The 12,261-nt window shown below is 43.7% G+C and overlaps 1 protein-coding gene across 1 annotated transcript in view; it reads left to right on the top strand.

The window, feature by feature from the left end:
* The window catches only part of fscn2a (fascin actin-bundling protein 2a, retinal), a gene marked incomplete at both ends in the record, with an annotated part of 88,554 nt that extends 87,496 nt beyond the window's left edge, over positions 1 to 1,058 (top strand). The window contains 2 exons of the mRNA XM_084328551.1: positions 109 to 276; positions 853 to 1,058. Of these exons, the coding sequence (XP_084184677.1) occupies positions 109 to 276; positions 853 to 1,058 (374 nt within the window). The remainder of the gene's footprint in view (positions 1 to 108; positions 277 to 852) is intronic.
* Between the last annotated feature and the right edge of the window lie 11,203 nt (positions 1,059 to 12,261).

Below are 12,261 nucleotides of genomic sequence, written 5' to 3'. Positions count from 1 at the left end.
TAAGAATAGGCTACAAATAATCTTTGTTATAACACAGATACAGATAAACATAATATACCATATGCATCTCTACTAATGTTGTTTTGCATTTTTCTGTTGCCATTGCAGGAGATGACGAGTTATTTTTGATGAAACTCATTAACCGCCCCATGTTGATCCTTCGAGGAGAGAACGGCTTTGTGTGTCACCACAAGAACTCCAACACACTGGATTCTAACCGATCGGTCTACGACATCTTCACGTTGCTATTCAGTGACGGCGCTTACCACATAAAAAGTAAGTGTGTGTGTGCATGGGTGTGTAAACACTGAAATTGTAGATTAGACTAACTGTATGTGTAATTTTTTATATTTTAGAAACATTTTACAACATAATTATTGTTGTAAACCTTTACCCTGCTAATCAGAAACACTTTCTTTGCCAAATATAAGGAATGTACAAGAAATTGCCTTGTCATGAAGGTATATCAACAACTTACAAAGGTCCAATATCAGCAATGTACAGAGATCCACAGTATGCACATGGTAGCTACATGTCTAACATGACAACAGGATCTAGGGGCGACAGTGGCTCAGGAGGTAGAGCAGTCGTCTGGTAATCTGGAGATTCATGGTTCGATTCCCACTCCTCCCGGGCAGTGTGTTGAAGTGTCCTTGAGCAAGACACTTAACCCCTAATTGCTCCCCATGTGCAGGTTGGCACCTTCCATGGTTGCCTCCGCCATCGGTGTGTGAATGTGTGAGTGAATGGGTACAGTGTAGGAACAAATTGTAAAGCGCTTTGGATAAAAACGCTATATAAATGCAGCCATTTACCATCTAATAGATAATCTACTCATTGTGTCTCCCCCAGGTGTAGGTGGAAAGTTCTGGTACATCTCCAGCAATGGCCTGGTGTGCTCCGATGGTGACAAGGCAGAGAACTTCTTCCTAGAGTTCCTGGAGCACGGGCGCGTCGGAATCAAGGGCTCCAATGGCAAGTACCTACGCGGAGACCAGGGGGGCACGCTGAAGGGTGACGCTGCCGCGGTCGATTCATCTTCTCTCTGGGAGTACTAACCCTTCTTCGAGGCCAACAAAGAGTCTCAGGGAAGGAGTGAGGAGGAAGAGGAGGAGGAGGAGGAGGAGGAGGAGGAAGGGGTTGTGTAGGACACCCCCACATCTAAACGTCAACTGCTCAGCCAACTAAGATGATGATGGACTGACCGCGTAACACGTGTCACCCTTGTTTGTATTCTAGCTGCCAGGTGCCCATTCCTCTTCTTTTTTTTTTATTGGAAAGGTGAAATAAAATGTTATGAAATTTATAGGAAGGTATTTGTTTGTGTGTATGCATTTCTTCTTTGTTTAATGTTTTTTTTTTTTCAAGTGACATTGCCAACATCAGAGAATACATGGTAAAATCAGCAAGTCCACTGTACAAGGCATCCGAGACATAAACAGCTAGTTGAAAATGATTTTCAGGCTTATTTCTTTGAGAGACTCAACAAATACAGTACAATGTCAGCACACTGTCCAGGTGTATTAAAGCTGAAGAATGGACCCCAGGAAGACAAGCAGTAAGACACCTCTACTCACAACTAAAACAATTTAATTGAATACAGAATTGTAATAGCCATCCATTCAGACAGAACACAATGAGAAGTTTAGCCTTGCTTTTTAGGAGAAAATACAGTCATGGTGAAGTAGAACTTTATCAGTTAAAAAGATGTTTTTCAAACAAGAGACAAACAAAAAGGCAGCTCTAGGCAGCTGTTTGCTGCTGTTCGCAGCGGTTCAGACCTCCTTCTCTCTGCAATTGGTCCAATTACATGGTTGGTTGTGCCAAGGTCAATCGGCTGTGAACTGCCTTCCGCTGCTCATTTCCTCAGTGACTGAGGTAACATGCACTTCCTGTGGTAGCATCATGAACCAGCTATGAGTGAAGAAGTACACGGTTCCTTTACTTAAGTAAAAGTAGAAATACCCAGATAAAATTGTACTCTGTAAAAGAAAAAGTCCTCCATTAAAAATTCTTTGTAAGTAAATTGAGAAGTGTTTGGTATTGAATGCAGTATAAATGTAAAAGCATGCATTCTACATGATGTTTGTGTATTCCAGTGCTTGGGATCATTAAATCCTCGGAACCATTGTCCAACCAGTTGTTGTCGGAACCAGCCAATGTGATTGAACTTTTATAGTTTTTGCCTGCAATTATAGCAAAGATCCAGTCAGCTATAGTAGCAGTAGCACGTTAGCCAAGTTCTGCTCCTGGACTGCTTAGGGGACTTGGTATCAGCATAAAAGGCAGTACATTAATCTTCTACATTCAAAGCCACAAGGCTCCAATTAATTTACAGTAGCATCATGTTGGTCACTTTAGAAACGTATTGTAATGACCACAGATGCCTAGACTCGCTAGCTCTTGGTTAACAGGTCAGACCCTTTAGTTGACTGGTTAGCGCCGTTTCCTGTGGTCTGGGCGGCGAGTGTCCGATTCCCAGAATCGATGTTGCCACCACCCCAGTTGAGGTTGTACGAGACACGAACTGGGAACATAACCATGTACAGCTAACCTGTACTGGTGATAGCACAACTTTGCATTGTAGCTAATGCTAGTTTAGCAGTGGTAGGGTTTTTAGAATAGAGTTGTATTTTTGTCACTTTCCATTCAAAATACTTGAGTGGTCTAACCCCATCTGCTAGCTAGGTTATTAGTAGCTCTTTCAAACCAATTGGGGCTCATTAGATCTATTAATCTATATTACTTTTAAAAAGTGAAGAAAGGCACTGCTAACTTTTATTAGCTTGTTGCTATGTTTACATATAAGCCATGATTGGTCATATATATAACAAAGAGAGTTCTGGTTAGAGCAGGCTTGTGAATTATTATAATTACTGCTTGGGCTAAAAGTGGGCTATACTGAACCAGACAACAGTGCCATCTAGTGGACTTCTGTAGTGCATCTCTAGAGGCGAGTGCATCTAGTTTAGGCGATATATAATTAAATAGATTTATTAATTGAACTGCTTGGGCAAACATTTAGCTATATTTAGCACTGATTTAGCTGATATTCTGGGATATTTGAGAGCTATGGCCACTACTTTTGCATCATCTAAAAATGGCAATTAAAATGATTTCAGCACAATATGGACTTCCGTTGTGCATCTTAGACATTTACAGTTGTTTGGGTGGTTATAATTAATTAAACTGCTTGGGCTAAAAGTGGTCTATATTTAGTCTGACATATTCTGGGTTATATGAGAGCGATGACATAACCGCAAAGTTGAAATTGGGTCTAGTGCTCACTGGGACTGTGCCCCAAAGTGGCGTAAAGTGACACAAAAAGAAGCTCTGTGGATGTCTTTTGAAGCATGTTGCAGAACTGTGTTTTGGGGCTTGTTCGCTGGAGATTATTTTCTTTCAAGTTCTTTCTTCTTTGTAAGTCTATTCCCGCTGTATCTATCTAATGTAGATTTTAGTGAGCCAGGCAATAGCTTGACCCCATTAACTTTGCATTGGTTTGTGGCTAACTGTCCACAGCTAGAGTGAGGATGGGTCAGAAGCCTTTGCTTTGCTTAAAGTTTTTAAGAGTAGGTGTTTTTGTTTATATATATATATATATTAGTGCTGTCAATAGATTAAAAGAAATGTACTAATTAATCTCACTTTTTTTTATCCACTTTTTCAATTTTTCTCCCATCCCAATTTCGCCTCGCCAATTCTCCTTTCAATTCTCCCCTCCCCTGTCTCAAACGTTGCTAGACTATGCCTCCCACTGGTCGGCTGCAGTGAGGACCAAGCCTTGCATCACGTGTCCCCTCCGGTACATGAGGAAGCAGCTGTCGCATCTTTTCACCTGTACAGCACGATCTCTCAGTGGCGAGGAGTAACACGTGGGAGGCTCACGCTGCCCCCGTTACTTCCTGATTCTGCTGTACAGGCGCACCAACCGACCTGTAGGAGTCGCTGTCCACAACGTCCAATCCCCACCCACCAGCTTTCCCACCCCTAACACTGCCAATTGTGTTAGTATGAACGACCAGCCAAGCTGGTAGCAACGCAGAGAGCTGGGCTCGAACCCAGCATATCCTGCGTTAGTGGCGAGCGCCTTGCCCACTCCACTGCGCCACTTAGCCGCACATCTCACAATTTTCTGTAATTAATCTAGATACAAATCGCATTTTTTTTTTTTGACTTTTTTGTTAGCCTAAACTTAAAGCTATGCCTCTAGCATGTAGCCTGGAATACTTTTTGGGACGCTGAATTCAGTATGCAGTAAAGGAATATAGCATCAGCCAATGGACATATCAATCTACCAGATGGCGATCGATAACTGGGAAATCCTGTTTGGGATCCAACCGGCCCACGGTAAGAGCTTTTTCACATAAATTACAGCCCGATCGGACCTTGCTTTGATAGCCAACCAGCCATTCAGCGTATGAGGCTAATGCCGTTATTGGTAATCAATAATCAGAAACGATGCCCCCCCCCCCCCCTTTCATGCATTCATGGTGGACCATGATACAGATAATATGTATTTTGAGTTTTAGCTCTAGCTTGTGTATAGCCGAAACGCCATTCGATTTAACGTTATTAGCTTATCGCTCTGTATCTCGCCTTCCAGGAAATACCCCAGAACATTGCGGTATATAGTTCATATTCACGACGCTATAAAATGGGAACGTATTGATGAAAAGATTATTTCTTAAGGCATATTGAAGGGACGGTTTATAGTGTCAATTGACAATGACAATGGACAGATAGCAATAATATAAACTATAGATTTAGCTCTACAAACAGCCTCACGCACAAGGAAAGGTTGTTATGATAAACTGGCCGTATAGAGTGAGATTAGACGGATCCCGAAAGTGTTAACAGAAATTATTTTCAAAAAGGTGCATGAGTCAATGCAAAAAAAGAACAAGCAAAGATACTGCTGAAAGTTCAGAACGTTGAAAATGTTTCACTCCATAGATTAATCTATATAAAAAAATTTTAATGCTTTAAATAATTTTTATTAATCTCCAAAGTTAAAGCATTAACATTGACAGCCCTAATATACATTGACAGCCCTTTATATATATATATAAATGCTAGTAACTGGTTGAAAATAAAGATTCCTTATTGATTTGACCTAATAACTCCCCTTCGCTGCTCTGGTGTTCTGCCCAGGGGCCTCTAAAGTATGCATGCTGGATTCCCCCATACGAAAATTAACTATAACTATAGGGAGTACTATAACACCTATAGTACTCCTGTGTTTTTGTAGAGATTTACCGCAGAAATACTGTAGCGATTCACCATATATTTAGAATGTACTGTATGGCGAAGTATTCCTGTGGTTTTACCATCAAAATACTACATACGTATGGTTATTTCTATAGTGATTCACTATAGTATTTCTAAAGCCCCAGCCACAGTAATTCTATAGTTTTACTATAGTTATAGTTCATTTTGATATGGGACCCCCTCTCTGCCTACCTACTCTACAGCCACTGTATATGACCCCTTATTCTGAGTTGTGATAGACAAACATCTTTTAGAGTAGAAATGTCTCATAGATTTGGTCACCTCTGCATCCTGTATCATGTATGTTTGTTTGTTTGTTTGTTTTCCTGACATGATTTTTGAAAATGCTGGTGACAATGCATGTGAAGTAATTAGGTAATTTGAACATTTGAACTGCAGATTTAGCCATGGCTGATACCAGCTTGGTAAGGTATGACAATAATACATGTTACATACAATCCAAGTTAAGACATGAAACACAAAGTACACAATCAACCAAAGAGAGTTAATAAAGGGAGAGACAATACAGTACAGTATATTACTGTGTTGCCAAATATGGCATTCATGCCTTGATACAAAAATGTGTCTGAAAATGTGTCTTAAACACCACATAAACCCATGAAAGTCACCCCATTTGACTGAATGCCATGATAACATGTCAGTTTATTTGTCTGTAAAGGGGCTCTGTTGAAGGGGAATTACATGATTGATTGAATTGATTGAAAAACGTTATTAACAGATTGCAGAATGGGTACAGTACAGTACAGCTCAATACATACAATTGTTAAGGGGATGCAGACCAGAGAAAGACTTTCGTCTTGTTTACATCAGGGTCCCCCATTTTCAATTCATCGTAACATATATGACATACAGATAGACAGTACTGCTACATCTATACATTTATGACATACCAGATTTGCAAATACAGTACTGTTTGTGATACCAAAAGAGTCCAGAAAAAAAAAGTATATACATTTGACGTAGAAACTGTACATTGGATTGGGTAGGTGGGGGTGGGGGGGGGGGGCTGTACATTGGAGGTGGTTGGGTGGGTGGGGGGGGGTGGGTAGGAGTGGGGGGGGGGGGGGGGGTTGGGTATGAGGGGTGGGTGGGGGACACTGTACAACTGTACAAACAAAACTGTACATTGGAATATTGACAAGACCATACTTGGTAATTTACTGTACATTGGAGGGGGTTGTTAGGACATTTACAGGGGCCAGTTTCGAATTGCAGTCTCCCGTAGGTGTTTTTTGAGAGTGTTTTTGAAAGTGGGTAGTGATTCATATTCCTTTACAGCTTTTGGTAGGGCGTTCCACATTGATGTGGCATAATTGCGAAACGTGTTTAGTCCCTTGTTTGAGCCGAATCTGGGTTTAACATGATTTGTGGAGCTCCCTCTGGTGTTGTGATCGTGGTATTCACTGACCTTTGGGAAGTATTTTGACATGTACATGGGTACCTTGGTCGTGTAGTGTATCTTGTAGACCAGGCCCATTGCAAGTTGCTGTACTCTGTCGTCTACTCTAAGCCATCCTAGGTTGTCAAAGTGGGCAGGGGTGAGGTGGGTTCTAGGAGTAAGGTCAAGCAGTAGTCTGACCAGTTTGTTTTGAGATGTTTGTAATTTTGTTTTTAGCGCCTTTGAGGTGCTTTGGTACCATGAGGTGCAAGCATAGTCGTAGTACCCTTGAATGAGTGCTCCTGCCAGAGTCTTCAGGGTATTCTTGTTTACCAGTGAGGAGATCCGGTACAAGAATCGAGTTTGTTGGTTGACTTTTTTTATTACATCACAATGGCAAGCTTTTTCAGTAAACAAGTGCTCCGTAAGAGATAATGAAGGTTATCCTATAACCCTAGTTACTACTGGCAAAGCATCCTGCTTCCCTTTTGGACTATGCCTATGGGCACTCGTTGAAATAACTTTTCATGCACCTACCATTCACCTAGCTTCCCTAGTATATAACCAGGTGAAGTGGCCATGCTCAACTTTCCGAGCCTGAATTTCATGAGAAAAACAGACTGGGTCCTCAGGGCTAAAAAAACAAGACACTTTGCCAGACAGTAATCATATTGTTGAGTTATAATCATGAGATCTTAGGTTTGTTATAATGAAGAGACGATATGACACAGGCGATAGCTTTCGAGTCCGTGCATCCTTTATTTAACTCCCCCCCCGTCACACATCAAGGTTCCTACCGCACAAAGGTTCCTATACAAATATGACCTAATACTACATCTCCCTTCCTAGGATAAATAACTTTCCCTGAACTTAGGATAAATAACTTTCCCTGAACTTATAACATGACAGTCTCAACAATCAACCATAGTAGCTAAATATAACTAACTAATAATATTTTCCCCTTCTTCTGTATAAAGTTATTTGCAATTATACAACACATTAGAATGGTAACTTAACTTCTTTCTTAGAGAAGGGTGGGGTAGACTGCCCAGCCCTTCTGCAGAGTGTGAGGATTATTCTGCCCCATATCTCACTCTGTTTTTTTTATTATTATTATCATTAGGGACTTAACTACGTGTGCACACAAAGTCCTTTAGGTGCCTTGGAGGGCCCCTCACTCTAGGTGGGTATCGTCTCTCAGTCATTAAGCTCTGTGGCTGCCGCTGCTGTTGGTTTTGAGTCACTTTAGCGACATGTGTCTCCACTACATCTGTTTCACGGTTCACCCATGGTGTCGTCTCAGGTAAGTCGGTTTCAGAATCTGGAGCCACCAGGGTTGGGGAGAGGTGAGACCTGTTTCTCCGTAGGGTACCTCCTCCGGGTGTCTCCACAAGGTAAGACCTGGGTGTGCCTGCCATAGACACCACTGTGCCTCGCTCCTTAGTGTCTCTGATCCACACATGTTCACCCGGTTGGATGAGGGGCAACTGATGTGTTCTGTGTCTTCGATCGTAGTTCAGTCGCTGTTTTTGTCTGTAAACTTGTTCCGTCCTTCTTAGTTTCTCTGTGTCGGCACATCTTGGTTTTAGTTGGGACGGGATGACAGGAACAAGAGTTCTGATTTTTTCTCCCCATGAGAAGCTCCGTGGGACTGAATCCGTTTGCGAGTGGGGCGTCGCGGTAGGCCATTAGAGCAAGGTAGGGATCACTTGACTTTTTGATCAGACTTTTTATAGTTCTCACTGCGCGCTCTGCCTCCCCATTGCTCTGTGGAAAGCGAGGACTGGATGTCACATGGCTGAAACACCAGTCCTGTGAGAACTTGCGGAAACACTCTGATGCATACTGTGGGCCATTGTCCGTGCGGACCTCCTCTGGGATCCCGTGACGAGCAAATATTGACTTGAAATGCTGGATCATTGCCTCTGATGTTGTGGATGTCAGTTTGGCGACTTCCACATATCTGGAATAATAGTCAACGATGACTAGGTAGTGTTGGTTGTTGTTTTGAAACAGATCTGCTCCGACAGTGGACCATGGTCTTGTTGGGAATTCTGTTGACATCATGGGTTCTCTTTTGTTCACCCTCTCACATGCACATGTGTCACAGTTCTCTACCATCTTTTGCAATTCCTTGCTAAGGCCTGGCCACCATACTGACCTTTTAGCCCTCTCCCTACATTTTGTTATCCCGAGATGTCCTTCGTGCAGCTTTTCCAGTATGTCAGCTCTGAGTGCTGCTGGGATGACTATTCTCTCCCCCTTTAGCATCAGTCCATTTTGCACCGTGAACTCTCCTGAGAGTGGCAGGTAGGGCTGAATCACGCGTTCTATGGAGAACTTATCTGGCCATCCTTCCACACAGTATCTCTTAAGCTGGCATACTATGGGGTCATTGTCTTGGTGTGTTTGGATCTCTCTGAGCCTTTTCTCTGTAGCGGGCAGGCTTGTCATGATGGAGTCGACATACAGGTTTATTTCTTCCTCTTGTAGCCCGTCTGCTGTGCTGCTTACAGGAGCTCTGGAGAGCACGTCTGCTGTCGCGATGTTTTTGCCCGCCACATGTGATATGGTGTAGGAGAACCTCATCAGTCTCATCCTAAGCCGTTGTATGCGTGGTGGAAGTTGGTCTAGGGTCTTCGAGCCTAGCAGAGGGACCAGAGGTTTGTGGTCTGTCTCAATGTGGAAGTCTTTCCCAATGAGGAATTCAGCAAACTTCTCACAGGCCCATGTGGAGGCCAGTGCCTCCTTTTCTATTTGAGCGTATCTCTGTTCGGTGTTGGTGAGGGCTCGCGAGGCATACGCCACCGGTTTCCATGCTTGTTCAGCTTGCCTCTGGAGAATGACTGCACCCAGCCCATATGACGAGGCATCAGCGGAGACCAAGGTTTCTGCGTTTGGGTCGTACAGTGTCAATCCAGGGGGTGTAGTCAGTTGTTTTTTTATATTAACGAAGGCCTCCTGTTGTGGGGGCCCCCATGCCCACATGTTTGACCTCTTTAGCAGATCTCTGAGTGGAAGGGTCTTCTCCGCCAGGTGAGGCAGAAACTTTCCAAGATGATTTACCATCCCCAGAAATCCTCTCACTTCTCTGACGTTCCTCGGTTCTTTCATGGCTCTCACTGCGTACACTTTGTCTGGGTCTGCGCTCACCCCTGACCCCTCGATGACCTGTTCCAGGTACTTGATTTTGCTCTTGGAGAACTCACATTTTCCAGCATTGAGCGTGACCCCTGCCTCCTGGAGTCGTGTCAGTGCTGTGCGTAACCTCTCATCATGCTGTTGTTGTGTGGCTCCCCAGATGAGCACATCATCCATCTGACACACAACGCCTTCCAGACCCTCTAGGATCTGTGTCATGCGCTTCTGAAAGTGCTCTGGTGCAGACGATATTCCAAAGCACATGCGGTTATACCGATACCGTCCAAATGGTGTCATGAAGGTGGTTAATAGCGATGACTCCTTTGACAGTGGAATCTGCCAGAAGCCTGAGTTTGCATCCAGCTTAGAGAACACTCTGGCTCCGGCGAGCTGTCCCAGTGTGTGTTCAACTGAGGGAAGTGGATGCCTCTCCCTCTTGACAGATTTGTTCAGTTCAGTGAGGTCTGTGCATATTCTCACCTTTCCCGTAGCCTGCTTGGGAACCACCACCATTGGTGCACACCAGTCCGTCGGCTGTTCCACCTTTGAAATTACTCCCTGTTCCATGTTTTTTAGTTCTTCCTTTACTTTTGGTAGGAGGGGGAGGGATATCCGCCTAGGAGTGGAGACAGAAAAGGGCTTAGCCCCTGGCCTTAATAGAATATTGTATTCTCCCTGCATTTTCCCCAGACCATTGAAGAGCTTTGGGAATTCCTGTTTCACATCTTCTTTTGAGACTAAAGCTAGGCTGATGGCATCCAGCCTTGCCACCAAGTGCAGTGCTATGGCAGCTGACCGGCCTAGCAATGGTACGGCCAGTTCCTCCACAACGTAAACATCCTGTTTAGTGATCCTCTCACCTTTCTTGAGTGTGGCTGTGAATTTCCCCTTTACATTCAGTGGCCTTCCTCCTGGCCCCTTTAAAGGCTTTGTTGATCTCCCCATTTTACTGAGCTGATCCTGACTACACATGGTCTCTGGCACTGCTGTTACATCCGCACCTGTGTCTATCTTCCACACAATGTTGCAGTGGTCCATTTTTACTTCCGTCATCCATGGACCTTCATCTGAATCGACAGTCAGTGAGCCAAGGAATGAAGCCTCTTCATCCCCATCGTAGTCATCCCCCTCATAGTCATCCCTGTCATCTGTCAACGTGGCTATGTGCCCCTCAGTGCTCCTTCTAGCTCTGCACACTCTGGCATAGTGACCCTGCTTTTTACAGTGGTTACACAGTGATTCCCTAGCCGGGCATTTCTGTCGGCTGTGGCCTTCCATGTTGCCACACCATATACACTGTGTCTGCTTAAAATTCATTTTCTGTGCTATTCTCTTACCCGACTGGAATGACTGTGGCCTGGCTTGTGTATATTTAGCTCTGCCCCGCTGCTGGGCCTGCATACTATCAAGCTGTGTATTTGTAGAGTCCTCTTTAAAGTTTCTCTTGAGAGCTTCTTGTTGTTTCTTTACCTGCTCACTCTGTCTAGCCTTGGTCACAGCTTTTACAAGTGTTAGGTCAGGGTCCATTTGCAACTGTTCTGAAAGTCATGAATCCCTCAGCCCAACCACAAGTCTGTCTCTCACCATTTCATCATGCAGTGTCCCATATCCACAATGTTCGGCTAGGCAATGCAGTGCAGTAATAAAATTATCTGTTGACTCCCCCGGCTCCTGCTGCCGCTGGTTAAACTTGGCCCTCTCGAAAATGACATTTCTGCGTGCTATGAAGTGAGTATCCAAACTGTCTTTGACCGTCTCATACTGAGCCTGTTCTTCGTCGCTCAGATGCAGGGAAGTCAGAATATCCTCAGCTTCTTCTCCCATAGTGTAGATTAAAGCATTCACCTGGTTTTCTTCTGCTTGGGTTTCTAATCCCGACGCAATCCGAAATCGATCGAATCTTTTTATCCATTTTGTCCAGTCTTCTGCCTTGAAAGTGAATTTCTCTGGCGGGGGAACTTGAAACTGACTCATACTTTCGTTTTCGCGCCGTTGGGCTCGCGCTGCCGTCTCTAAACTCAAACTCAAACTGTACTAACGTTACTGTAGCAGCCTACTCTAAAGTCTATACTACTTAGTTAACGCTATATCTAATGTTCAATCCCACATCTGACACCATGTTGAGTTATAATCATGAGATCTTAGGTTTGTTATAATGAAGAGACGATATGACACAGGCGATAGCTTTCGAGTCCGTGCATCCTTTATTTAACTCCCCCCCTGTCACACATCAAGGTTCCTACCGCACAAAGGTTCCTATACAAATATGACCTAATACTACACATATAACTATTATATAACTATTCATACTGGCTGCCTTGCTTCGCTTATTGGACTATTGGGTGGAAAGCAATTCTACTGTAGGTGGGGTGACATATTCAATCAGTTTCAGTAACTACAGAACAGTATATATTGAGGCTGAGACTAACTTTTTTTGCTGCAGGTAGAAC

The sequence above is a fragment of the Notolepis coatsorum genome (assembly GCF_963971535.1).
Source record: "Notolepis coatsorum genome assembly, chromosome: 14".
Taxonomy (NCBI): domain Eukaryota; kingdom Metazoa; phylum Chordata; class Actinopteri; order Aulopiformes; family Paralepididae; genus Notolepis; species Notolepis coatsorum.
This window is presented reverse-complemented; position numbering and strand designations above follow the sequence as displayed.